The sequence below is a fragment of the Danio aesculapii genome, chromosome 2 (genome assembly GCF_903798145.1).
Source record: "Danio aesculapii chromosome 2, fDanAes4.1, whole genome shotgun sequence".
Taxonomy (NCBI): domain Eukaryota; kingdom Metazoa; phylum Chordata; class Actinopteri; order Cypriniformes; family Danionidae; genus Danio; species Danio aesculapii.
Window position 1 is genome coordinate 22507678 of NC_079436.1, and position 27125 is coordinate 22534802.

The 27125-nt window shown below is 35.9% G+C and overlaps 3 protein-coding genes across 3 annotated transcripts in view; 2 read left to right on the top strand and 1 right to left on the bottom strand.

The window, feature by feature from the left end:
- The first annotated feature begins 1711 nt into the window (after window positions 1-1711).
- bokb (BCL2 family apoptosis regulator BOK b) lies at window positions 1712-11584 on the top strand. The gene is made up of 4 exons (XM_056474906.1): window positions 1712-2213; window positions 3905-4033; window positions 8963-9126; window positions 10729-11584. Exons 1-4 carry the CDS (start codon window positions 1982-1984, stop codon window positions 10846-10848), a joined length of 645 nt encoding a protein of 214 aa, XP_056330881.1. The 5' UTR covers window positions 1712-1981; the 3' UTR covers window positions 10849-11584.
- Window positions 11585-12709: 1125 nt separating this feature from the next.
- thap4 (THAP domain containing 4) lies at window positions 12710-19537 on the bottom strand. The gene is made up of 5 exons (XM_056474919.1): window positions 19397-19537; window positions 19031-19184; window positions 15026-15135; window positions 14835-14938; window positions 12710-13331 (listed from the first exon to the last, which is right to left on the bottom strand). Exons 1-5 carry the CDS (start codon window positions 19419-19421, stop codon window positions 13215-13217), a joined length of 510 nt encoding a protein of 169 aa, XP_056330894.1. The 5' UTR covers window positions 19422-19537; the 3' UTR covers window positions 12710-13214.
- Window positions 19538-20426: 889 nt separating this feature from the next.
- Window positions 20427-27125, top strand: part of zgc:161973 (uncharacterized protein LOC556635 homolog) — an 11611-nt gene continuing 4912 nt past the window's right edge. The window contains exons 1-6 of the mRNA XM_056474867.1: window positions 20427-20542; window positions 20637-20738; window positions 22686-22790; window positions 22851-23081; window positions 25351-25548; window positions 25618-25741. Of these exons, the coding sequence (XP_056330842.1) occupies window positions 20433-20542; window positions 20637-20738; window positions 22686-22790; window positions 22851-23081; window positions 25351-25548; window positions 25618-25741 (870 nt within the window). The 5' untranslated portion in view covers window positions 20427-20432. The remainder of the gene's footprint in view (window positions 20543-20636; window positions 20739-22685; window positions 22791-22850; window positions 23082-25350; window positions 25549-25617; window positions 25742-27125) is intronic.

A 27125-nucleotide genomic window follows, 5' to 3' on the forward strand; every position in this document is an offset into this window, starting at 1 on the left:
ATCATCTGCTTGTTAAGTGTGACATCACGCGGCAGCAAATCGGCTTCCGGGTCCAAGCACTCCATCAAACTGAATGGGGAGACTGATGAAATGGTAATAATAAACGTTTACAAAGCGATGCAATACTTTCTCTCTCTCTCTCTCTCTCTCTCTCTCTCTCTCTCTCTCTCTCTCTCTCTCTCTCTCTCTCTCTCTCTCTATATATATATATATATATATATATATACAGTTGAGGTCAGAATTATTCGCCTCCCAGTTTTTTTTCCCCCAATTTCTGTTTAACAGAGAGATTTTTTTCCAACACATTTCTAAACATAATAGTTTTAATAACTCATTTCTAATAACTGATTTATTTTATCTTTGCCATGATGACAGTAAATAATATTTGACTAGATATTTTTCAAGACACTTCTCTACAGCTTAAAGTGACATTTAATGGGTTAACTAGGTTAATTAGGTTAACTAGGGGGGTTAGGGTAATTAGGCAAGTTATTGTATAATGATGGTTTGTTCTGTAGACTGTTGAAAACGTGGCCATAAACGAACATTTTCTCAATTCAACTGAGCAGTTGAATTGAGAAACAAACTACATCAATGAAAAGTTTATTTATTCAGCAAGCGATGTATACATCTTTCATTTTATTTTAAATTACACTTACGATGGATTTGTGGTCCAAGGTCATATATCATTCATTATAGGTCAACGCTGCATTGCTATACTGGATGCATGTATACTACTGTAACCCACTGTTTTCAGATTGCAGTGAGACATGTGATTAGGGAGTTTGTATATCAAGCATGATGGATATTTAAGTATAAGAGAGTGTCCCATGAAGTGAATTATCATACCTTTTAAAAATGCTATACCACAATGGCTATCCTATACTGATTCATGCACATACCAAACCACATAGAAGTCTATTAAGGAGTCAGACAGGACTTTAAACCAATGCATTGGTTTGGAGAGGATTAGCCTGCTAAACTTAGACAGATAATAACTTGCCCGGTCAACCACTAGAGCAAAGCATGAATGAACTTCCCGTTGATCCCTACAGGAAAGAATCATTGGTCTTCATGAAATAGGCACTTAATGTGAATAGGTTCCACACCTGGGTCGGTTTAGAAAATAAAAATTGTCTTTTTATTAAGAGCGTGCTTTTAATAAATTAATAAACTTATTTAATATTATGCGTAGCTTAAGTACATCTTAAAATGTCCAGTTTAAGCCTCTCTTAAAACATACATCTACATTAAGTACAGTATGTAAGCTGTTATTCTATAGTTTGTTGTAATATTTAATGTTTAACTTAATCTTTTTTAAATGATTTTAATTATTTTATTAAGGGGACCGAAAATGAGATGGTTCATGTCAAGGGGCTATCCTATAAAGAAGTCCTTTATAAACTTACTTTGATTTGATGTTGCATGAAGGTCTGTTTCGTGAAAACGATTCGAAGAGTTGATTATTGTACATTTGATTTGGTATAGTTCATGAACTAAAAGCATTGTGAGCACTGACTGTCAGGACGCCATTGACTGTTTTATATTTGGACTAAGCCGTTCATTTGCTTGATTAGTGGTTACCTAAGCGTTCCAGGTAGAGAGAGAGTGAGAAATGCTGCCAAGTGTGCGATTGAGGGCACACGCGAGCCACCTCAGGACAGATCTAAAATATGACAGAAAGTCTGTGTTCTCTTACAAGATTGAAGAGGAATGATAAAAGTGACCAGCGGAAGGTGATTAATCGATCGATTAGCCTAAAACCAATCGCTCAGGAGGGAGTTCAATGTGGGCTGACCAGTCGTCTTTGCGTCACCTGATTGGCTGTTTGACTTAGGGAAACCCGTTTCATATTGAAGTTATCCGAACTTTCGCCGTGGAAATGGGCTTCTTGTTATTAGCGGAGTCTTTGGGTTGTTTATGTAGGCTACTTGAGTTTAGCCAGTGAAGTTGCGGTGGTTTGTGCTCGTGGCAGACAAACATGCGGGACATGAACGTGTTCGCGCGCTCCTCCGTGCTCGCCGCCGAGATGATGGAGGTGTTTGATCGCACTCACACGGAGAAAGAGCTGGTCTTTCAGTCCAAGGAGCTGTGTAGAGACTTCATTCACTCCAGGATCACGAGAGAAGGACTGAGTTGGTCAAAAGTCGAGCTGGACCTGCCAGAACCACACGGAGTTCTTGTAGATGTGTCTGTGGTGCTGCTTAAACTGGGTAAGAGAAGCAGGAGTGAGTGTGAACTGAAACGAGTTCACCCAAAAATTTAAATACTGTCATCATGTACTCTCTCTTCACTTGTTCCAGAAATGTTTGAGTTATTTTCTTCTGCTGAACAGAATGATAGAAGATATTTAAAAAAATGTTGGACTTCCATGTTTATCGTTTTTCCTAAATCAATAGTTTCTAACATTTTTCAGAGTATCACCTTTTGTGCTCAACAAAAAATAGAAACTCATAAATGTTTGGAACCACTTGAGGGTGAGTAAATAGTGAGTATGTTTTTATTTTTGAGTGAATTATCCCTTAAAGCTCCTTACAGGTGTGTGTGGTGATGTTTAGTACAGTATTTATCTTCATAACATGACTGAAAGTCAGAGGTCAGCCTTCAGATCACTCAACTTTCTTCCAATTTTTTTATTTGGAGAAGTATATATTTTGCTTTTGATGTTATGATTCTGGACTTTGGAGGACCAAATGTTAATTCAACAACCAAAAAATATATATATTTTGCTTGAATGGCCACTATTCTGAAAATTGTGAGTTTCTGGTGAACACACACCTCTCAGTATCTGAGCCTATTTAAAACAGAATATATTTTTTATTGTAATTAAACAACAAAGGGCTGTTGAACAGCTTATGAGTTATTGCATACTAAAGACACACACCATAAACAGATGTAAGAATATATGAAGAACAATAGAAGCTTCCTAGAAAGATAATAAATTGAGTATTTTGTGCAATTAAAACAACAGTGCTGAACACAGTATAAGGTGTATATGAGCATACTATTGTTATAGCTAGGGCCAGACGGAATCTGCAGACATTTTTTGCTATTTCTGCGCAGAATTTTGTTAAAAATCTGCGGATTTGTGCAGAATGATTTTGGGAGTATCATAACTAAAACCTTAATATATGAAATAAAAAATAATACCTTTTTAACTTTTATTTAATGTTTACAATGCAAATCCAATTAGATCCACTTTATTTGATAAACAAAGCAAGTCTCTCGTATAATATATCCACTAAAAGACAGAAAATATTACTTTACAAACTATATTGTGCATTAATCATATTAATATTTTATATTAGTCAGGAATATTACTGAAATAAATAAAAAAACTGAATAAATAAACACATTTACACAAGTAAATAAACAGAATCAATGATGGGCTAAAAATCTGCGGAATTCTGCGCGCACAGATTCCGTGTGGGCATAGTTATAGGATATCAATGTATGTCAAGATTGTATTAAGGTAAAATGTTAATATTTGCTTTATTTTGCAGAGGTCTGATAACATTTCTTCCAAATTTCAAATAAAATTATATTGCCATTTAGATGAACAAATGTGTTAATTTTTTTGCATATGAATGTCAACATGTCTAAAAAACAGCACCTGTTTTGTTGTCTTGAGCCAAAAAAAAGTTATAAATGACAACATCATCAGTATTTTCTAGTATCAAACCAAACATATGTTGCAGATATAAATGCAACAATGCAACAACAATTCGTACAAACATATATGAAGAAATATGTCAAGTGTAAACTGAAAATGTGTATATCATGTTTGTGGTTTTGCACTTGCAGTTCTTGAGAGACAAGTTTTATGATGTACATGTTTGAGAGGGTAAAGAGGGTATAGGTACAGGATTGAATTAATGTTACTGGCTTTGCTTTTGTTTTACAGGTGATGAACTGGAGTGCATGCATCCATATGTGTATCGTAATATCGCAAAGCAGCTGAATATCAGCGTAGCGGTGGAAGCTGTGGTTTCAGATGCATTTCTCTCGGTAGCAACAGAGATCATGGCCATGGGTGAGTAGGATAACAATACAACAGAGGCCTGTTTCAGAAAAGAGGTTAAGTGAAAACTGAGTATGTTGACCTTGAAACGAGGGAACTCTTGAGTTTTCTGTCTCAGAATGGTAGGTATGTCAAATGCGAGAAAGAGGAGTGAGTCAAGGCTGTTTCTAAAAGGGAGGTAACTTATCCTGTTACCATAGGAACTTCCAGTCCCATCTTGCTTTTTTAAGTTCAAGCAATGTCTAAATACTTGTATTTATTGATTCATACTGCAAAAATGCTTTTCTCACAAAGTATAGTTTTCATCTGTGAAATTTTAATAGTAAGGATAAATTTAGTGGCTAGCCATAGATTACGGCTTTTTATATGCTTAGTAGGAGTGGGAATCTTTAGGGACTTTATGACCCAATTCCAAAACGATTCTTAACTTAAACTTCTGCAGTACATTTACATCTTTACAATGTTACATTTCAACCAGAATTAGAGTTTATTTGCTTGTCTTTAATGATTGCAATCCCTGTATGACAGAACTGCCATCTTAAAAATCATTTTATTTTATTAAAGAATTATTCAGGATGAACAGGCTGTGAATGTAAAAAAAAAAAAAGACCGATTACAAAGAGCAGTTATGAAGAACAAACATATTCCATGAAACCAAATTCATTTTCTTAAAAAAAATCAATTTTTTTTATTTGTTTCCTCAAAATTTACTTTAAGAAATTAATTTTAAGGAAAGAAATGTACAGTTGAAGTCGAAATTGGTAGCTGTCTTGTAAAATTTATAATTCTTTTAAAAATATTTCCCAAGTGCTGTTTATCACCAAGAATATTTTTCTCAACACAATAGATTTAATAACTAATTTCTACCAACCAGTTTTTGTCTTTGCTGTAATGACATTAAATAATATTTTACTTGTTCTTTTGTTATTTTAAGATATGTATATTCAGCTTAAAGCATAAAGCAAGCTTTAAAACATAGTAATGCTTCATTAATTTGCAGCACTGTACAGTAGGCCTAGATCACTCCCCATTCACAACCTATTTACAGAACACAAGCCGCGAGCCTTCACTCATAATGGAGTGTGCCATAATTTTGACCGTATCCTGTCCGACCTTTTAGTGATTTATAAAACCACTGACACACTGGATGAGTAGCACAGCTCTTTACAGTGTCTATAATGACCCAAGTTTTTGCTTTCGAATGTGTAAGGAATTTGAATAGTGTATTGAAGTCGCCCACATAACGGATTAGAAGTGCAGAGCTTCTTTTATTTTGTAATAATCATTCTGTCCAAATGATGCGAATTCTTCATCATGCATATGTGCATCAGTCAGTACCTTTTTTTCTGTTTAGAGCGCAGTCTAAGTTGAATACAGAATCAATTCTAAACTTGTGAGTCTATCCAGAATCATTAGAAAAAGAATCGTAACGCATTGATTTATTTATTTCTTCTCCCGCATTTAACTTCACTTCTTCAATTTACTTACTTCATTCATTTATTTTCCTTCAGCTTAGTCCCTTTATTCATCAGGGTCTCCACAGCAGAATGAACCACCAACTTATCCAGCACACACACACACACACACACACACACACACACACACACACACACACACACACACTACGTTTAGTCAATTCACCTGTACCGCATGTCTTTGGACTGTGGGGGAAACCGGAGCACCCGGAGGAAACCTATGTGAACACGGGGAGAAGATACAAACTCCACACAGCCAAGACTCGAACCAGCGACCTTCTTGCTGTGAGACAACAGTGCTAACCACTAAGCCACCGTTAACATTGATTGATTTAACTCAATTTAGCTGTTCTCTAAACCTGAAAACTCCCATTATGTTTCCCATTAAAGAGTAACTCAACTCAAAGATTTATCTCAGAGTTGGCTAAACCTCCTTATTGAATCGTCCCCTTGGTGATGTAAACAAAATAAACAACATTTTTTTTTTAATTGAATGTAATAAATATTATTGTTAGTAATTATTATCTATTAGAGCTAATTCTGTGCCTAACTGAGGCTTTTTTGGTGGGCAAAGAAATAAACTGCAGTTGCACGTAAGGCCATCATGACTACTATAAATGGAGTGAATTCAGTGATTGTGGGATGTGTTCCAGATATAAATTAAGCAATGTAAGCCTGAGCAGGGTCTGAGCTTCAGTCTTGGACGTTAATTTCATTATGTTTGTTTTATTAAATTACACTGAAATGGTCTTTACTGGAAGAGCAGTTGACTTGAACCTATTGTTGCATTTGAGAGGGCCACTCTGATCATCAGCTTCTCTCACGGTTTAACGACAACTTCTTTTTTCAGAACATGGAAAAAAGAAAATCCTAAAAAGGACATACCCACATTCTTCCCGTTGTGCATATTTGGTCGCATATTTTATCTTGGTTCTGCTTCTATTGATGCACATGGTGGTCCACAACCATGGTAACATCACTTCTTTCTGCCCACAGTGATCTTCTTGCAAACTTTTATATCCTCTATAATATACTCTAGTTCTGTGAGGAAGGATCTCAAATGAAAGCTGAGAATGAAGGAACGTAAACAATGGTCATTGCCTCTTGGCGCATCATTAGATGGATTTTGACTTAATGGTGTTGGCCTTCCTGTTACATCATCGGCACAGTCGAGCTGCGTCTCTTTGTAGTTAAGCAGGTTGCAGCTTAACCCTTGTGCACTGTTCAAATTTGCTACCCTTTTGTTATGTTAGGCATGAAAACATCCACTGAATTAAACTGCTGTAAAATGCACCAGAATAATATTTTTAACATTTTTGTATTTGCATAAATCTGTTAATAAACCTCAGTCCTGATCAAAACTACTAAATGTTTTTAAAATTTACAGGATTTTAACTCTTTAATTGCCAAATTCACAAATGATGTCACTGGTTTGGTGAAAAAAAACACGCACAAAATTACATATTTTTTAATATAAAAAGTATTTGTGGACTGGATTCATTTTACCTTTTATCATAGTCTTGGGCATGTGAATGATTAGTAACAACATTGGCTTTGATGCATTGTTAGATTCTCATTTTTTCTCCTTAATTTACTGTTGGTGGCTGTTTTTGCCCAATTGACTTCCATTATAACCACATTTGATGGTGCATAAATACACAGGCTTTGTTTTTATTTACTCCATGTAGTTCTCAGAGCTGAAATGTGTATTTTGTAAAAAAATCCAGTCCACAATTACTTTTTATATTGAAAAATAAGTCATTTTGTGTTTTTTTTTCACCAAATCAGTGACATAATTTGGTCACACTTTATTTTGATGGTGCCTTTGTTGAATTTAAGTTACATTGCATCTATATGCCAACTAATTCTCATTAGATAAGTAGACTGTTAGGTTGGGGTTAAGGTTAGTGTAAGCTGACATGCACTTGCAAAGTTTCTTATTGTAAGTTAAATGTCTGTTGAAGGAGCATATCAACAGATATTAAGCAGACAGTCTACTAAGATTCAAATGGGCCATCAAAATAAAGTTACACCCATAATTTTTTAATTTGACAATTAAAGAATTAAAATCCTGTAGGCAATTTAGTAGTTTTGATCAGGACTGAGGTTGATAACCATATTTATGCTAAGAAATTTGAAAAAATATTAATCTGCATTTTTACAACAGTTTAACTCAATGGATGTTTTCATCCCTAACATAACAAAAGGGTAGTAAATTTGCCCAGAGTATCATTGCTTTTTTGTCTCAAAATATGTGTCAAAATAAGATTTGCCACCATAAATCATTCTGCTAGCTGAAACACAGAAGTAGTTATGGTCAAATTAAGACTCAAAGTCACCCCAGAGTGGATGAAAACATCCCCAACAGTACATAAGGGTTAACTGTTTTAGTTGTACACAGTAAGCCGTAATATCCTATATAACAATATGTCAACATTAATAGATAAAATGTTTATAGCAAACAGTAGTTCAAATGACCCGTGTTAGATGAAAAATCATGATGAAATGGGAATGTTGAATTAATTCTTTGAAAATACATTTGGGTCCAAGTTGAAACGTTATATTTTGGTGTTAAATAAAATTTACAAAAGTGATTGTGAAGACAAGCATATTAAATGAAAGTAAAGTGTGTGGCTTAATGTTTCAGATAATATTTGTAAAAATTAAATGCTAAAATATGTGAGAAATTATGTATTTTCATTTAGCGTAAATTTATATAATTAAGTAGAATTGAAGGTACATAATTAATTATTGACTTGTACTTATCAAAATATGCAAAAAAATAATGAAATTATATTTTCAACGTATTTTAAATAATTACAAACTTTGTGCTAACAATTGGGTAAATTCTAGTTCAAAGTATGGAGGCAAAGATTTAAAACGATAGCATTTTGGGGCTGTAATGATGCTTATAGTCTTTTAATATGTTTTGAATACTTTTACCTTGTATAATTTTTTTTATTTAAAACTACTTCTATTGGTGCTATGTGTTGACGCACTAACCACTAGGCTATTGGCGCCGACCAATTCTCTATTTGATGAATCATTTACCCCTCTTACGTTTGCATACGATATGAACAAATCTAAGATTTGCGAAATCAAATATTTAGCATTGTAACTTACTGAAATGCTAGAGCATTTGAGATTCTAAGAGATAGTTCTCCCAGAAATAAACATTCACTTGCAATTTAATTACCCTTAAGTGGTTTCAAACCTTTACAACACCTTTGAACACAAAAGCAGATATTGTGCAGTAAGTTGAAAACTTGTAACTATTGACTTCCATAGTATTTGTTTGACCTACTATGGAAGTCAGTGGTTACAATTTTCCAGCTTTCATCATACAATCTTGTGTTCAGAAACAGTTTTGGAGTAAATGATGACAGAATTGTCAGTTTTGGGTGAACCGTCTCTTTAAAGGCAATGCTTTTCTGCCTCTGCTCATAGAATTTCTTTTACTTTGAAGGGATCACATGGGGTAAAGTGGTGGCCATCTACGCTGTAGCCGCTGGGCTAGCGGTGGACTGTGTGGGACTGGGCCATCCTGTCATGGTGCACACTATTGTGGACAGTCTGGGAGAGTTTGTGCGGAGAAGTCTTGTGCCATGGCTCAAAAAGAGAGGAGGATGGGTAAGTGCTCATCGTCTGTACTGAACCTAGACCTATCCTGACCTCTAGAGGCCATATTGGTGTAATCCATCAGCAGACAGTTCACCCAAACTTAAAAATTCAATAAGGATTTACTCATCCCTTACTCATTTTGAGTTTCTTTCTTCACAAAAGAAGATATTTAGAAGAATGTTCTAATACTGAAGTACTGGTAACTATTGAAATCCATACAGGGTTCACTTGGGTCATGGAATTTCTGGAATATCACGTAATATTAAAAAGGTCTATTCCAGTTATTGAAAGTCAGGGAATGTTTTTGTGTCCAAATCAACCAATGGAAAAAGAAGGATTTTTGTTTGTTGCTTAAATTTTAGTGTCTGTTTATGAAATTGTCATTTCGTCACCTCAGAATTATAAGGTTCTTTCTGACATTTTTTCAAAATTGAGTTATTGACATATTCTTATTAAATGACAACTTATTTACATTATGGGATGTTTTTTATAAGTTGTTTACATTTTAAGATTTTTTACATTTATTTAAACAAATGTTACACACAGTTTGCTATATGGAATGCAAAAACTTTGAAGCTCAATATCTTAAAATCATTCGGAACGCAGATAGAACCTTATAATTCCAAGGTGACCATGTGACAATACTGTATCATGCTTTATCATCACAAGGAAAATCCAGGAAAATCAATAAAATGACAACTTCAAAGACTGGGTGCTAGCTTCTTTTAATTTCTTTTCAAAATCTCAAATAAACTATCTATTGTTGCTCTCTCAGTGGCAATTAAATTCATGACAATTATGTTAGATATATAAAGATATTCTAGCTCAAACTATATTAATATTATGCAAAGCACAACAGTGCCTTGTTTTTCCTTTCATTATAGTCCATGGAAATTCAGCTTTTTAGTCAATCGCTTAGCTAAGAGTTTACTTTGCCGCTATGTAAGTCAAAGAAACTTGTTTCCAAAATGTAAAAACAAATCCTGTTTTGTGTTTAATTAAATAAACAAACTTAAGTGGGTTCATTTTTATTTATGATAATGATAATTTGCTGGTTTATTCCAACCAACAATCAGGTGGCCTTTTCCAGCTTGTTTCCAACTCATCAGAATGCAAACTGTAGGATAAACGGATTATATATTTATTCGGTGGCAACCCAAAGGGGCATAAGGCCTGTTTAAATGTATGTTTTGTTTGTTTAATGTGTATATTGTTGTGAAATGTGTCATGTATGTTTGAAATGAGGCAACAAACATATGTTCAAAACAATTCCTAGTGTTGGAAATGGGTCTGTATAATGGTTTCTGGAGAGTTAGGGTTAGGGTTCTACACTTACCAAAGCCCACATGCCTTCTACTTAGACAATAGAGAACAATTTAACATTGTATCAATTCATTCTGTGGCACATTCAAAGAAGGTTTGTAGCTAAAACCATGGCTCTTCATGAATTATTAAATGCGAATCAACAGCTACCCGCAAAAAGACAAGTAATTAAGGTAAAACGGTTGGCCTGTGCATGAAACAACATTAATCAATTCCTGCTTTCATTTAATAGCATTAATTTCTGTGATGATGCATTAATTGACTACATTTCTTTGTCTGTCTTCCCAGGTTGACATTTTAAAATGTGTGGTGAACATGGACTCTAGAGCTCATGTCCATTGGTTATCGACAGCAGTGTTAACATGGAGGGAATTCATAAAGACTATGTACATCTACCTGACGAAGTAGACTTGTGCATGAATTCATCGTGTTGACCAAGGACTCTATCTTTCCCTCCGAGAACTGTTTGTGGAGAAAACGGCCCCTCACAAAGGTCACAGCACAATCACTCAGATTTAAATGCACCCTAATCATCATTTACCTTCTTGTTTCTTTAATGCTATTCAAAGACTGAAACAATCACTATGATCTGACACTGTGTGGAGGGAAAGGTGCCATGGAGGGACATGATGTCTGTCTTCCTTTGGTTTAAATGAGCCAGAAATAAGGTAACGGGTAACGGAGTTGTGTGGATTCATCCTATACTGAGGTTTTATATTGAATGAATGGAGCGATGAGTGAAAAGCTGTCAGATTTTTATTTTTTACAAAACTGCGTAATTAAGATGACGTTTGGAGTGTCACTTTGCACTTTCAGTTTGTACAGTTTGTATGTGGTGTGTGTTTAACACTGTTGTCACCAGCTGTACACATCTTGAAATAAAGTTTTTAATGTGTGTACTGAGAAAGTGAATGTTTGTACAGAGAGATGTCTTCAAGAAATATCAGGGATATTTTGTTTAGCTCACAAAAATGGGCCACAATCAAATTTATTTTTCCTTTTGATTCCTTGGCTCAAGCCGATTCAAACGCACCATATGACGTCATTTTCTGTGATGAACATTTTTTCACTATTTCGAATTTTTCGTAAAACCTATTTGAACAAACTCGTCCTAGGCCGTCTGATTTTCACCAAAATTTAATCACGTGATCTTCAGACCATGCTGACCATAATGGAATTCAAGTTGATTAGACAAACCGTTTTCGATTAACTTGCAAACAAATTTAACTTTTACCTTGCAAAAATTGACTTAAGGTGTTATCTCCGTAATGCATTGACGTCTTCAAACCAACTTTTGACTAATTTTGCATATTGTTATGAAACTTGTCTTGATATATTCCTTGGGTTGTCCTGAGAATAATCGATACCAATTATGCCTTAATTAACTAAACTTCCTGTCCGCCATCTAGCCTTAAGTCAAAAACCTACTTTTTCTAAATCCTCCTACATTGTTTGGCTGATTTGGACCAAAATTTGACTTAGATCATCTTCAGACCATGCTGACAAAAATTATGGAATTTGCGTCGATAGGTGTAACAGTTTTTGTTTACTGCACCAACAAATGTGATGGCATGATGCCAAACTACATCTGAGGCTGTATCTCTGCGATAGTTAAAGATAATGACACCCAATTTTTAGGTCATTGTTGCCTCACACTGACCACTCCATAGAAATTTGGTGACAGCGCCCACTATGGGTTAAAAGTTAAGACATTTATTAGTCTTTAATAATGAAACTTACAAATTTGGTAATAACTTTTGACTACATATTCTTATTTTGATGAGTTCCAGTTGCTCTGTGTATGATGTGGCTGCTGGGCTTCTTGGCCCTGATAATTGTTGCTTGCAGCTATATTTATTATTATTAATTTAGAAGGGATAGAATTAAATTATTTTAACATTAAGAATTCTAAATACGCATTTATTTAATGTTAGTAAGCCAAAAATACAAATAAAAGTATAAATTTGATTGTTGACTAGAAATTACCCATGGAAAACAAATTTCAAGACAAATTTCTTTTAATCAAGAACAAAAAATAAAGATGTTGATACTACTGAAATAGTATTTTATAATGGTATCTGTACTTTTTAAAATTAAGAATACTCACTTTTTAAATATTTTCTTTTAATCAAATGTAAATCACCGCACTCTTCCGGATGGCTGTGGTGCTGTGATCAAATTCCTTCAAAGGACATTAAGGTCCGCACTCAATTTATTAAATGAATCACAGGAGAAAAGAAAATAACAAACATTTTTCGTTTATTGTCGTTTATTACTCTGTATATTTTCTTTTAGCAAAATGATGTATCCCTGAATTATTGTTAAATATAATAAACATGTTAAACATTCAAAGTTTCCTCTTTCATACACTTTTACTGGAGAGTAAATGTATTCCTGGGAGACATTTTAATAACACCTAATCTGTAAACCTAATCTTATGGAAACGGATCCTAAAACCAACAACATGCTCATCAAAAACAAAATATGCCTTAAACAACCTTAAAACAATTTCAATTTGTAAAGAGACATTCATAGGTTTATTCTGGTATCTCTAGTATACATTATAAAAAAAAAAAAAAAAACTTTATTTGTAACAACATTTCCAAAGCATATCTTTTTAAAAGACTGGATCAGTTCACATCTCCTACCTTAGATGATGTTGATAACCATACATATATCACTGTTACAATATATAAATCAATATTTGATGTCAGACTTGTACATAAACTGAAGTGCTCTTCAGAAACACACCTTTCCTTCCACATGACAGTGAGTTACTCAGTCCTGCGGTACGTGATGTGCAAATGCTGCGTTAGAGGCTGTCCTTCCAGAGCCATACACACAGTCTGCTCCAGACGTCCATCCGCACGCAACTGAATGTGCCTGGAGATCTAATCAAAAAAATAAAATAAAAAATCATTACTGTGTTTTTTTTAATAATTCTTTTTATAGCATCAAATTTGCATTGTTTCACCACAAAATAATAGATGTCTATTCATGCCAAAAGGGCATACTAATCTTGTGACTGGTAAATAAATAAGATGAATAAATTAATAGAAATGGGGCAGCACTGTCGCCTCACAGCAAGAAGGTTGCTGGTTCAAGTCCCAGTTAGGGAAGTTGGGAAAGCATTTCTGTGTGGAGTGGGCATGTTCTCCCTGCATTGGCTTGGATTTCCTCTGGGTGCTCTGGTTTCCCCCACAAGTCCAAAGACATGCGTTAAAGGTGAATTGGGTAAGCTGAATTAGCCGTAGTGTATGAGTGAATGTGTGAGCATATATGCTGGAATAGTTAGCGGTTCATTCCGCTGTGGTGACCCCTAATAAATAAGGGACTAAGCCGAATGAAAATGAATGAATGAATTAATGGAAAATAAAAAAAATTAATTAAAAAAAATGAATAGAAAAATATACAACATGGTATGCATCTTAAAAGAGCACTTTTATATTTACCCAATGAGAAGACCATATGTTTTTATGCTAATTAAAGTAACAAAAGGGCAATTTAAGGTAAATATACCATGGCAACAAAACGCATGCATCTTTTAAACAAACTATTCACTTTAAGTTTCAGTCAATACAAAGATGGGAATATATTAAAGTTAACATGCATTATTATAATTAAAGTGCGCCATACTTGCATCAAGGAAAAAGCTGCCAATTTTTTATTTAAAATTTACTCAAACACAAGTTTATAAATTTGAATGATTTTAAATATTATACCTTAAATTTGTGAAAATATTTTTGTAATATTTTGACAATAAAAGGGTAGCTTAAATTAACAATTAACTAGCTTTTCATGCTGTATAAGAGTAGTGGCCCTTCTTTTTAAGCTTCCATAAATAAGCACATAAATTAACACTAGCCTTTTAATTCAAAGTAATCTTAACTAAAACAAAGACAGGGTGGGGCATATAGTAGCTCCTCCCCTTAAACATACCCAATAGTGTCATATTTTTTAATCACAGCTCTCCCAGTGAGAGTGGTTGAGATCAAGGGCATCAACTGAAAAGCAAATGAGAATCGTCTTGGAGGCGGGGCATTTCAGATACTAGAGAGCATTTGATTGGTCAGAGGATTTGATGAGAAACTGAAGTATGAGGTGACGTCAACAAATCGTTAATCCATTTTGATGAAAGTGACTGCAAACTCACGTTTATACCTTCTAAATGTAAAATTTGTCAGTGTTTTGGGGCACACTAGCTTATAGATATTCTTAAGACTAACATACTGATACTAACATCTAAAAACATTATTTTAATATCATGAGACATATATTTTAATGAAGATATTTGGAACAATTGTTTAAATTTAAACTTCTTCTGCTACTACAATTGATGCCTCTTGTGAGAACAGTATGAAAGTGGGGAAGTCAGTGAGCTTGTTTTCTGAGACCTGCTGAACATGAGGCTGCTTGGCAAATGATGTTCTGGCCAGAGCAGTGCTGTGTAGAGTCAACTGCTGTCCGGTCAGTTCCCCCTCCTCGATCTCTACCAGTCCTGGAAGAGGCATGAACAGGGGCTTAAAAAGATGCACACTTACATGGATGAACCTATAAGATTTGGACATTTTCATAAGTCAAACACCTGAGTTCTGTGCAACGATGAAGGCCACCCTGTTGGTGCCTGGCTGCAGCCTGATGAATCCACACTCCCTATGGAGAGGCTTTTTGCTCTCGGCATGGAATGCATTAAACCTGAAATAAATAAACAAATTACAAACAATGTTATATTATCCCTTTATATGAAGCTCAAAGCCTGGAATGTTACTGGGGGTTATTACAAGACTTTGAATTCTGTTGACATATTTTTTAAATTAATGAAATCGTGCATCATGGTGGCACAGTCGGTAGCATGATTGCCTCACAGCAAGAAGGTCGCTGGTTCGAGCTCCGGCTGGGTCAGTTGGCATTTCTCTGTGGAGTTTGCATGTTCTCCCCGTGTTTGTGTGGGTTTCCTCCGGGTGCTCCGGTTTCCCCCACAGTCCAAAGACATGCGCTATAGGTGAATGAAATAAGCTAAATTGGCCGTAGTGTACGAATATGAATGCTAGAGTGTATGGGTGTTTCCCAGTGTTGGATTGCAGCTGGAATGGCATCCGCTGCGTAAAACATATGCTGGATAAGTTGGCGGTTCATTACACTGTGGTGACCCATGATGAATAAAGGGACTAAGTCGAAAAGAAAATGAATTAATAAATAAATGTCAATGAATTCACCATATGTGGTTCTTCCACTTAAAACTGCTCAGTCCTAGAACTACAATATGGCTGAATATTAGCACTGCTGGGATGCATACAGTTCAGGCTGATTAATACTTCTGCGCTGGTCGCATAGCCCTTGCCATGGTTGCTGGCGACTCGCAACTCTCAAAATTATGAAACTACACGTTGCAAAGACGCATAGCACAAGCTCTGTGATTGGTCGGCTTGGTAGCTGTGACCAGTGTGGGTGGGACCAAGGGCTGCGCGAACCCCGTGGAGGCGAGTGTTTACAAGTGTAGAGTCCTGTGAAGTAGCGCTAGATGGAAACTGTTGTTTTGCGTTTATCTTCTGATTAAAGCTGATGAACATTTGCTGGTTCCGGCCTCCGAATGAGCGAGTTTTAGCTATTTGTACATTACGGTAGCATTCTGAAAAAAACAAAACACCAGCGAAGAAACTCAACCAATCGGCAACCTCCTGCTCTCCCTCGTGAAACCAATATGGAAATAACTAAAACTGCAATTCAACGACATGTCTTAGGGAGCTGGTCCAAGGAAATCCAGATGATTTCTGACTGATTTGGTAAACTTGCCAATTTTACAGCTGATAAAACATGTTTACAGCCTGGTACAAAAGATAGCTTTGGTGCATACAGCTATGATTACCCTTCATGACAACTGTAAGGGGGGTGAATTTTTTTTTTTTTTAACTCAGCAGTTTCGTTTTTATTAAGTTATTAAGTCTGCATAATTAAGGGCGTGGCCACTTGAGTGACAGCTAGATCTTGCTGCTCGCTGTCTCGTCACCTTAGCTGATTCCGGCTGATTAGCCGCTGAGCTCGGCATACACATTGTATTTTTGTTTTGGTTAATGTTTCTTTACATAGTCATTTTGGAATTATTTCCTGCAATTATCAGATTATATGGCATGATGTGTGCACTTAATTGTGCACACAAACCGTTCAAGTTGCCTCCATATCCCAGGTGAGTGAAATTATCTACTTATATACCATATCTATAAATGTATTTGTTTTATTTAAGATCATTTATCATTTATAATTTTCTTTAGACCTTTAAAGCACTCCACAATCTGACAGATTGATTAGCTATAGGCTATAAAACAGTCATCTGAAACGTTGTCATACAGTGTTCTGACTGGAATTTCATAAATAGCCTTGCATTTACTAACACACACTATATTTGAAGTGTTTGGAAGTAATTCGCGTTTTCCGTCTGTAGAAAAACGTCATAAGTACTTAGTGGCTCAATGTATTACAGCAGTGTTTTTAAAAGACTGAACACTTTATTGATATAGTGTACAACCAAGCACATGTGGTCAGAACACAAACGAGTCACAGGTAATAAAGTATTAAGCGTTCTCCCAAAGAAAAGTCTGTCCTTAGCCATGTCTAAGCAAAATACCAGCATGCGTCTGTAGCTCTGCTTACGCTCCGCCTTTTTGCCTTTGTTTGTTAGCCCGCGGTCGGTGTGATGACACGCGAACAAAATGGCAACTGTTGGCTGCACCTACTTGTAGCTTCTTTTTCAGTGTTCAGAAACCTATGGGTGACTTCACACAGATACTACTTCCATATCTTTTACAGTCTATGAACTCGACACAGAGAAACATAAACACCTACTGCCAGCTAGTGTTTCGGAAGTGTTATTGCAGAGCAACACAAACAGCACGCAGAAGTATAAATGCACGAATATGTGCAAGGCAGGCACCATGGGTCACGGCGATCACGCAACGCAGAAGTATAAATTAGCCTTTAGCCTCCCAGCAGTGCTGATATACAGCCATATCCTCCTGAGACCCCGCCCATTGACTTGTGTCCTCTGTAGTGGACATTGCGTTTTCATGAATTTTCTTTGAATTTTTTGAGCTACTCTGTCAAGTTCTGTTGTACTGTTCAGAGGACATCCTGGGCTTTCTAGTGATATGTCATCTGATTGGGTGGCATGCTAAGAACCACTTCTTACACTGCATCCAAAATGGCCGGCATACAAACAAGCACATTGTATGGGAAGGAGAGAGATATGTAAAATTTTGCTTTTTAAATGCTTTTTTAATTATTATTACATATATATTTGTTTATTAAAGTGTCAGGAACAATACATTTAGCTTTCAAAGCTGTTAACTTGTTTGTGTTTCAAAATATCATCCTTTTTTAAATGTCGACTACAGTGGACACCAGGACCATCTCAATGTAATTAACGACTGCATGTTGTAGGGCGCAGAACTGAAGCAGAGAGGATTCTTTATAAGATAGTTGAGGGACACCCTGACTTAGAGTCTGACAATCAGACAATTAGAGAATGACAATCAGTTTAAATAGTTTTTTATGTTGAAATTGTTTTGGATTAGCATCACTTCTTTTTTTTTTTTTTTTTTTAGTTCGGCTCTCTTTCAGACTAACCTGTTAAAGGAATTTCAATACAAAAGGAAAATGGCTTTTGTTTTGTTTTTGTTACATTAATGTTGGATTAATATCCCTTAACAGCCATATCCTGTACAGTTTTGTTGTCTCAGTTTGGCGGTCGTTTCGAACTAAAATGGTCCTGTGGTCCACTACAGTGAACATGCTGTAAAATTTAAAATAAAAACAAAACGTAAAAACTCTAAATTGTAGATTTTTTTAACCCAAAGGATGTAGGAAATCACAAACAACAACAAAAAAGACACATTTTGGGGGGGGGGGGGGGGGGGGGGGGTCAGGAGGATTGCAGTGCTACAACTATGATATTGTGTTCATACAACCGTTTGACTGGATGTCATGTCAACAGTGTCACACTGTAAAAATATCGCATTTGGTTTCGTTTCGGACCATTGCCAAAACTACTAACAGTCACTGGCCAGTTTAAACATAACTATAAAAAATGCTCTCAAATTAAAATGTTCAAAATCTCAGCAAAAATGTTTATAATTCATGTTTATGAACATTAACCTATGACTGGCTTCGTTTTAAAAAAGACACTTGGAAAATGAAAGGATAAACTTAATTGTTTTTATTTTAAATATTTTTGAAGTCTGTTACATAATCAAAGTCAAATGTCTATACAAGTTATGTTGAACAAAACATACAAAACAAGGAACATGACTGTCAGACCTGTCTGATGACAATCTTGCCGAGATTAGGAAAAAGATTAGATTATAAAAGAGTATAATATATTTTTACATTTATTGTAGCTTATAGTTTGCACATGACTAATTGAATATGTTAATAAAAATCAATGAACTCATATTTAAAAGTTAAATATGAACTATACTACATTTCATTTCTAGTTAGCCTAACAAAAATTATTTAATGCTTCTAGTTTCAGCTAATAATTTTAATCCTGGTTTAAAGCACAATGCTTTAAAAAAATCTAAATTCTTTTGTTACTTACATGAAGTTGACGACAGGCTGTCCTACATGTGAGAAGTGAAGAGTCTCCGTGTACCGAAAGGGTGCGATGGAGGGGAATGACCCCTCGCCAGGCTCGTCGGACTGCCAGGTGCCTAGGAGCCAGTCCAGTGGCAGCACTGCGGGGTTTGGGTCCGCTGGGGACACACATATTAACCTTAATAGTATAGTTCATAAAATATATCCACAGTCACATTTACCTGCTGACTGTTTGGTTTAGTTTTAATGCTAATGCATTCGACGTTTGACCTACAAACGACAGCTCGGCAAATACACCATTAGAAAAATAAAATCTAGGGAGTCAGGTGTCTATGAACCTCAGTTAAATCGCCATGTTGTTCTGTCTTACCAGAGTGATTGAATGGGCATGACATTCCGCGTGAATATGGGCGAATAACAACGAAATGTAGCTATTAGTGAGACTTCATTTATTTCTAACTGCGGCTGTTGAACTACTATCTGTTTGTGTTTGCCATCGCACTGCGTTTCAACTTCCTGATTAGATGCTAAGACTTCTGGGAGATGTAGTTATTTCACACTTAAGTCGAATCTATAGAAGGGGCACTTGTCCTCCGCTCCCTACTGAAAAAAAACAGCCTAAACCAGCTTAGGCTGGTTGACTGGTTTTAGCTGGTCAACCAGGCTGGTTTTAGACGGGTTTTGGCCACTTCCAGGCTGGTTTCCAGTCATTTCCAGCCTGGTCTTAGCTGGTCTGGCTGGGAGATGACCAGATAAAAACTGCTTGACCAGCCTAGCCAGGATGGGAGCCCAGACAAAACCACTTATGTCCAGCTTAAACCAGGCTGGTTAAGCTGGTTTTAGCTGATTATTTTCCAGCATGTCCAGCTAAGAACAGGCTGGAAATGGCTGGAAACCAGCCTGGAGGTGGCCCAAACCCCTCTAAAACCAGGCTGGTTTAAGAAGGGCTTACTACAGACATATAGTTGAAATAAAGAATATTTGGATATTACATAAAATGAACGCAAATTAGGCTCATTTAGATTTGTCTGCAGATAGCTTGTAAAGAATAATGTCATAATAACAATACCAATACATCAAAATAAATACAGCTGTTCAGTCAGTATATAAAATACTTAAAATAATAATTAAATAATATATAATAAATAGCAATAGCCCATAACAACAAATAAATGATGTTAGCAATTTGAAATCCAGTTTGACATAATTTATATTCCTAGTTTTAAATTATTATCCTAATGTTACATTCATTCTAAAACCAGTTACATTTTAATTTGAAAATGACAACTTTAACGTTAAATTGTTTAGTTCATATTCAGCCAATTTCAGCATGTTATATTGCCCTCTAGCGAAGTTATCTTGTAAGGTCAAAGGCCAGCAAAGCAGGTTAGCTCATTGTACTAATCATGGCTAAACTTACTGGTCTTAGTGAGTTTCTCCGGACTATAAGACAAGGCCTCGAGCAAACTGAACAAACCGCTCGAGCGGAGGCTCAGAATGGCGACTGTGCACGAAAGTGAGTAACGTTAACTAATTGATTACGTGGTTTTAAACAACACATCACTACTACTTTTATTGATAGACTGAATTATTATTTTGCGTTTGCATAGACGGAAGAATCACGTGTCGAAGCCTTTGCAAACGGAAACGAGCAAAACACTGTCTGTGTTTGAAGAAAGCCCTAACAATTGGCAGGAAAATTATTTGGAGAGGTAAGTAATTCCATATTTAATAAATATTGAACAATGATAATATTTTATCAAAGCATGGGGGATAAGGGGGGTAAAAGGCCTGTCCATGGATAAATATGGCACTAAAACTTACAGTAGGTGGCGCTCTAGTAAGTTATTCTTTATTTATTGTCATTGTGTGTGTGTGTGTATATATATATATATATATATATATATATATATATATATATATATATATATATATATATATATATATATATATATATATATATATGTGTATGTGTGTGTGTGTGTGTATATATATGTGTGTGAAAGCCATGACTAGTAGTTACGGCAAAGGCTTGGGTACAAATCCTACCTTGGTGTGTGGATCACACCAAAGGAAGTGCGTACACCAATCAGGGCAGGAGTGCTACTGATAAACAATAGTTTTAGTGGGCATCAATGGTGTAGTGGTTAGTACGTCGACACATGGCACTCCAGTGTTCACAGTGACCTGACTTTGATTGGTTTTATGCCAATCCTTCCCCTCTCTCCTCTCCCCACGCTTCCCTGTCTATACTCTCTACTGTCCTATCAATTAAAGGTGACAAAAAGTTGAGTACACGGGAAAAATGAAAGAAAATAAGGATTTTGGGCATCACAGTGGCGCAGTGGGTAGCACGATTGCCTCACAGCAAGAAGGTCACTTTTTCAAGCCCTGGCTGGGCCAGTTGGCATTTCTCTGCGGAGTTTGCATGTTCTCCCTGTGTTGGCGTGGGTTTCCTCCAGGTGCTCCGGTTTCCCCCACAGTCCAAAGACATGCGCCCTAGGTGAATTGAATAAGCTAAATTGGCTGTAGTGTAAGTGTGTGTATGAGTGTTTCCCCGTGTTGGGTTGTGGCTGCAAGGGCATCCGCTGCATAAAACATATGCTGGATAAGTTGGTGGTTCATTCCACTGTGGCGACCCCTGATTAATAAAGGGACTAAGTCGAAAAGAAAATGAATGAATGTGTATATATGAAAAGTTCAGATGCAAAACCCTCTAAATCCATCACACCTCTTTTTTTTGGTAAGTGAGCATTTTCTACCAGGCTCCTCTGATTAGGTTCAGAAGTTTCATTTTATATGTAATGATAAGGTTATTGGCTGGTAAATAAAATACCTTTTTTTTCAAAAATGTCACTTTAGACAATTCTATGGTTTTTAACAAGGTAGAATTTCTTTTGCGTCAACCAGCTAAATCCACTTGTGCTTTTTTTTGCAAAAACCTCTAAATCCACCTATTGGGACAAGACAGCGTAACAAGTTGAAAATCACTGAAGATCAACTCTTCGTATTTTATATTTTCATTGTTTGACGGATGTCTGTGACCGTTTTTATGCACCTATACACTAGACCGTAAATTTTTATACACTTTTACAGCACCGCATTTTTTTAGAAGCTGTATGAAGATAAACCGATTTCAACTTACACTCACAGCAGGGTTCGTTTTTAATAAATAATGTCAGTTAAAGAGCAGTGGACACTCTTGAGCGCTGCTGTGTCACGGCTTCAGACACAAAGATGTGTTCTTTGTAAATGGTTCCTCAGTTGTTGCACTGCAATGGTCTTTCTGTCTAACTCCAGTGACTGCACATCTGGACAGACTTTAATCGTCGTGCAAGCACGTGAACAGAACCGTGAGCCTCGTACCGTTACGGTTCCCAATGAATAATGTAACACGCATTTTGTAAAATTTCACCTTAATAATAAACTAATAAATTACACCCCTAGTAAACTAATAAGCACCTCTATTTAATATTTCAAGAGCTCTAAATGTGTGTAAGGGATTAAAATTGTGGGTATGCTACTTTCAAACATTTTTCGACATTAAAATACTAACAAGATTACAAGAAAATGTTCAAGTATAACAAGTGCTTCTCAAAGTAGTATACCCTGCACTTTTAAAATGATCTCACCCCACTTACTTAATGTTTTCATCTTAGGTTACCATCTGAGATCATCCTCAAGATTCTTTCCTCTCTGGACGCCTCCTCTCTGTTCAATATCAGCTTTGTCAACAAGCGGTTTCATGATCTGGCCAACAGCAAGTGAGTTTATGACAGAAAGTGTATGAATAAGGAATAATAAATATTAACATGGATGTCCAGTGCTCTGTGGTCTGTTTTGTATGCTTCTGAGATTGAGAAGAAGAAGTGGAGACCTCGAGTGAGCGTAGCAGAAGGCGTGAGAAGCACACATGTGGAAGGGAAACCTGTGGGATACTGGAAGAAGATGCTGCTCAAGGAGATGGCAGGATACAAGGACACCATGTGGAAAACCGAACTCAAACACAAGAACCCGCACACCGGCATGCCAGCTCTCACAGAGGAAGTGCTCAGGTGAGACATTTGCTGAAAAAAGCCATACTTATAACTAGTCCTGTACAAATGTATTGGTTAAAGTGTGTCCTCAAAAATAAAGTGCATCCTCAAATTTACTTCGGGCATAGTTGAGAATTATGGGAAATTTTATAGTTTACCATTGATAATAATAAAAACATAACAGGATTTTCAGTCTTTGCTATGTGAGTGCATTAGTGTGAGATTTTTATTGATCAACAGTCGCATCTCTTTTCATCCAAAACATTTCTGAGGTGCTGACAGGTATTTGCTTGCAAAGCTTAGCCTTTTTGGTTGTCTCTAGAAAAGTTATTATAGTTTTCAAGTAGCTGCATTAACACTCGCAAGACAAGTTTGGAACAATTTGCTGCTATTTTTAGACCAGCACAACTGTCATTTTCACGTTTTGCACCACGTTGTTTAAATAGCAAATCCATTTGTACCACTTTGTGGACTCATGGGCCTGCAGGTCTGAAAAGGAGTTGTGTTAAGGTGCATTGTTGGCGCGATGCTATTTTAAGACAACTCAAATAAACTGCGCCATTGACCAACAAAAAGCTGGTCTAAAGTCCAGCTTGAGTTTTTGTAATTTAAAGAGCGCATTATGCGCTGGTGCAGGTCCAAAATGCGTACACATTGCTTAATGCACACAGCATGACACAAATATCTTTACAATAGAAAAAAATTAAGGGATTAAAATATTACAAAAATTAAAATATTTTCTATACAAGTATAAAAACCATTACCTCCTCCCTTGCCGCCTTCACCTTTTAAGTTTGAATCCACCTTTGGGTTTTGAATCTGGCTCTGTTGTAGTCTGTTTATTCATGACAATTTGTATAATGTTATTTTTCATTCATTCATTCATTCATTCATTTATTCATTTTCCTTCACCTTAGTCTCTTTCAGAGGTTGCCATAGCAGAATGAACCGCCAACTATTATTATTATTATTGGTAGTATTTAATTTGCATATTTATATTTGTTTTAATAAAAAACAAGTTTATATTTGTCCACCTATCACGTTTTGGAGACGTATGCCTCACCATATGGGGCATAAGAATGTGACTTTTGTTTGGATAAAACAAAAAATATTAAAAACATTTTTTTTTTTACCAGACTTCATTATTATTGTTCACCTATTCGTTTCACCTATTCGAATTGCGAAATAGTTTTTAAACAAATGTTTGCGCTTAACAAATGAAATTAATTAGCTAATGGATGTCTTCAGTTGAGTGTTTTCTTATCCACGAAAATAAGAGTAAAGTAAAGAGGCTGAATGGGGGAGGCTCATTCTTTATCCTCGTGCTGCAGATGGTTTTGTTTCCACTTACAAAGTCCGCCATGTAAATAGCAAATGCACCATGGAGTGACTCAACTGAATTTTAAAAGGAATGGGAGATGAGACTCTGATTGGTTTAATACTCATGTTATACTTGAAACACACCCATAACTCATTAGGAGAATAAGCACAACCCTTTTGGCCTATGCGCTGGGGCGCAAACCATATTTTTCCATCCTTAAAATATCAAAAAAGGATACGCCCTTAATTCTTTTGTGCCATACGCTTTAGACCAGTGTCTCTCAACCACATTTCTGGACCACCAATTCTGCACATTTCCCTTGTCTCCTTCAGTAAAAACACCTGATTCAGATCATCAGCTCATTAGCAAAGACTGAAAGACCTGTAATGGGTGTGACAGACAAAGGTGACATCCAAAACATGCAGTGTTGTCGGTCCTACAGGAACACCGCTTTAGAAACACAGCTTTAGACTTGGTGTGCTTAGATTGTTAAAATAGAGCCCTCCATGTTCACTCTAGGTGATAGCACAGATGCTTTATATTCTTTTAAAACAACGTCACCATGATCTGTTGTTAAATCCTGATTTTCTCCTCTCAAAATCTTTGAAGATGCAATAGCTCTGTCCTTTGCTGTCTCAGAGAAGAAACACTTTTAGAACGCCAAGGAGTTGTTCACAGTTGACCGTGACACAGTTTTAAAATAACAGTCATTTAGCAGAAAGTCAATGAATTTCAGATACATCAGTCTGATTTATTGATTTACCAGCAATCACACTTTATCAGAGATTGTTATCAGGTTGTTATTATTAATTTAGTGGAGCAATAAAAGTTATGTCATTTTTACCCATATTGCTCAATAAGTTATCTGTTTGATAAATATCCTGCATTCCCAGTAAAGGCTATTGTTATATGAAATGTGGAGTGGAAGATGTGAGGAGCTACACCTGTGTTTTCTGTGTTTTACAGGAGGTTACACATTCAGTGGGAAATCACACTTACATTTAGGAACGGACGTGAAAGTGTCTACAAGCAAACACACACTTTCTTTGAGGATTCATCGGTTACTGTGTTTTGGAGCAATGGCTACTGGCCGTTGATGCACAATCTTGATAGCCTGAAGCTTCATGGAATCATGTGTCGACCTGTGGGAGCTCCAGGAGACAAGTATGAAAAACAGATTGAAAACTTTTGCATAATACTTGCTCTAATCTGACCAATGTGTCTAATGTGTAGGCCAAGATGGCGCTCCCTGATCTGCAAGACAGCTACAGATAAATCTGTATACTGGGTGTTCCTTGGCTACGACAGGCTTGTGAAGTTGCTGCAGTTTGGCAAAATCATCATCGGCGTCTGGCGGGTATGTTCAGGCTTCCCACGGATCATGGGATCATCGGATATCATGGAATATTTTTCCAGACACTGAAAGTCAGGGAATTTGAGATATATATTTGTCATGGAATACCACAAAAGCTTTTTTTGGTCATTTTTAATTTATAAATTTTGAGTTTAAAAGACAAACCAGTCTGTGACAAGTGAAGGTTGAGTAAATTATGACAGAATTTGCAGTTTTGGGTGAACCACCCTTTAAGTCGAGTGCAGGCACAAAGCTGTAGCTGTTAACTAAAGCAAACATGCACAGATAATTTAACTTTTGAGAGCTTTGGCTACAATATAACCACTTCTAAGGTATTAAAAGTAGATGGCAGCAAAGTTAAATGATTTTAAAACCACTGTTGTGCTAACAATATGGGAGTGTGAGCACTTTACAGTTGTGAGACATAGTGGAGCATGTCTAGTTATTATAAATAAAGACCCTGGAGGCTGAAATCTTGTGGTGACTGAAGCTCCAACCAGAGTCCCACTGGTCATCTACTGGCAGCTATAATGTTAGCTAGGAAGATATAATTTAAAAATAATATTAAAAATGTAGCCTAAATTAGGCTTTTGCAATTTAACTTTAGCATCATGTCCTAAACGGATGCAACTGGACAATACATGATACTTATTTCTGTGTGATCATTATTTGTCTTAACCAGCCACAATGGTTGTAACTTTTAAAAGTACTAAAAAGGACTAAGGTTTTACGATAGATTAAGGCTATCTTAAATCAGAAGTCTGATTAAGTTTTAATATACTTTTATTTATATCAGCCATAACATAAAAATGACCTCTATTAAATTATAGGAGCCTCCTTCCTGTAGATGATTTAGATTTTTGCGGTTCAATGTATTGTTACATTGTAACAACTATAAAATAAATAGCAAATAACAATTATTAGCAACTTACTGTATGGTTGGGGTTAAAATGGTGATTAGATTTTGGGTTAGATGCATGTAATTTTACATATTTTATTGTAATTACAGTAAGTAATACTATATGTGTAATAAAGTGTAAACTGTAAATATATACCAATAGTTTTAGCATTATATACTGTAGGGATGCACAATATATCATTTCAGCCTCGATATCACGATGTGTCCTCGCAAAGTTAAACCCTAAAATAGAGTGAAAGATTTTCATTTAAATGTGTTTTTAAGACTGTGTACAATTTTAGCAAACATAAACCAAGAGGTTATAAAGGTGAATATAACAACATTAATTGTATTGAATTATTTATACAATGAAGACTCTACACTTTACAGTGTTATTTTATCTATGATTACAACATTTGTGTACATCAATACTGTTAGATTCCACAGAAAACCATAAAATTAATTAGTATTTGTTCAATACAAAGCAGC

Excerpts from the sequence above, each read along its gene's own strand:
- bokb (XM_056474906.1), top strand. The coding sequence starts at position 1,982 with ATGCGGGACATGAACGTGTTCGCGCGCTCCTCCGTGCTCGCCGCCGAG. Across the intron at positions 2,214-3,904 it reads TGTGGTGCTGCTTAAACTGG|GTGATGAACTGGAGTGCATG; the intron begins GTAAGAGAAGCA and ends TTTGTTTTACAG. Across the intron at positions 9,127-10,728 it reads TCAAAAAGAGAGGAGGATGG|GTTGACATTTTAAAATGTGT; the intron begins GTAAGTGCTCAT and ends CTGTCTTCCCAG.
- thap4 (XM_056474919.1), bottom strand. The coding sequence starts at position 19,421 with ATGTCATGCCCATTCAATCACTCTG. Across the intron at positions 19,185-19,396 it reads ATGCCCATTCAATCACTCTG|CGGACCCAAACCCCGCAGTG; the intron begins GTAAGACAGAAC and ends GTGTGTCCCCAG. Across the intron at positions 13,332-14,834 it reads AGCAGCCTCATGTTCAGCAG|ATCTCCAGGCACATTCAGTT; the intron begins GTCTCAGAAAAC and ends TTTTTTGATTAG.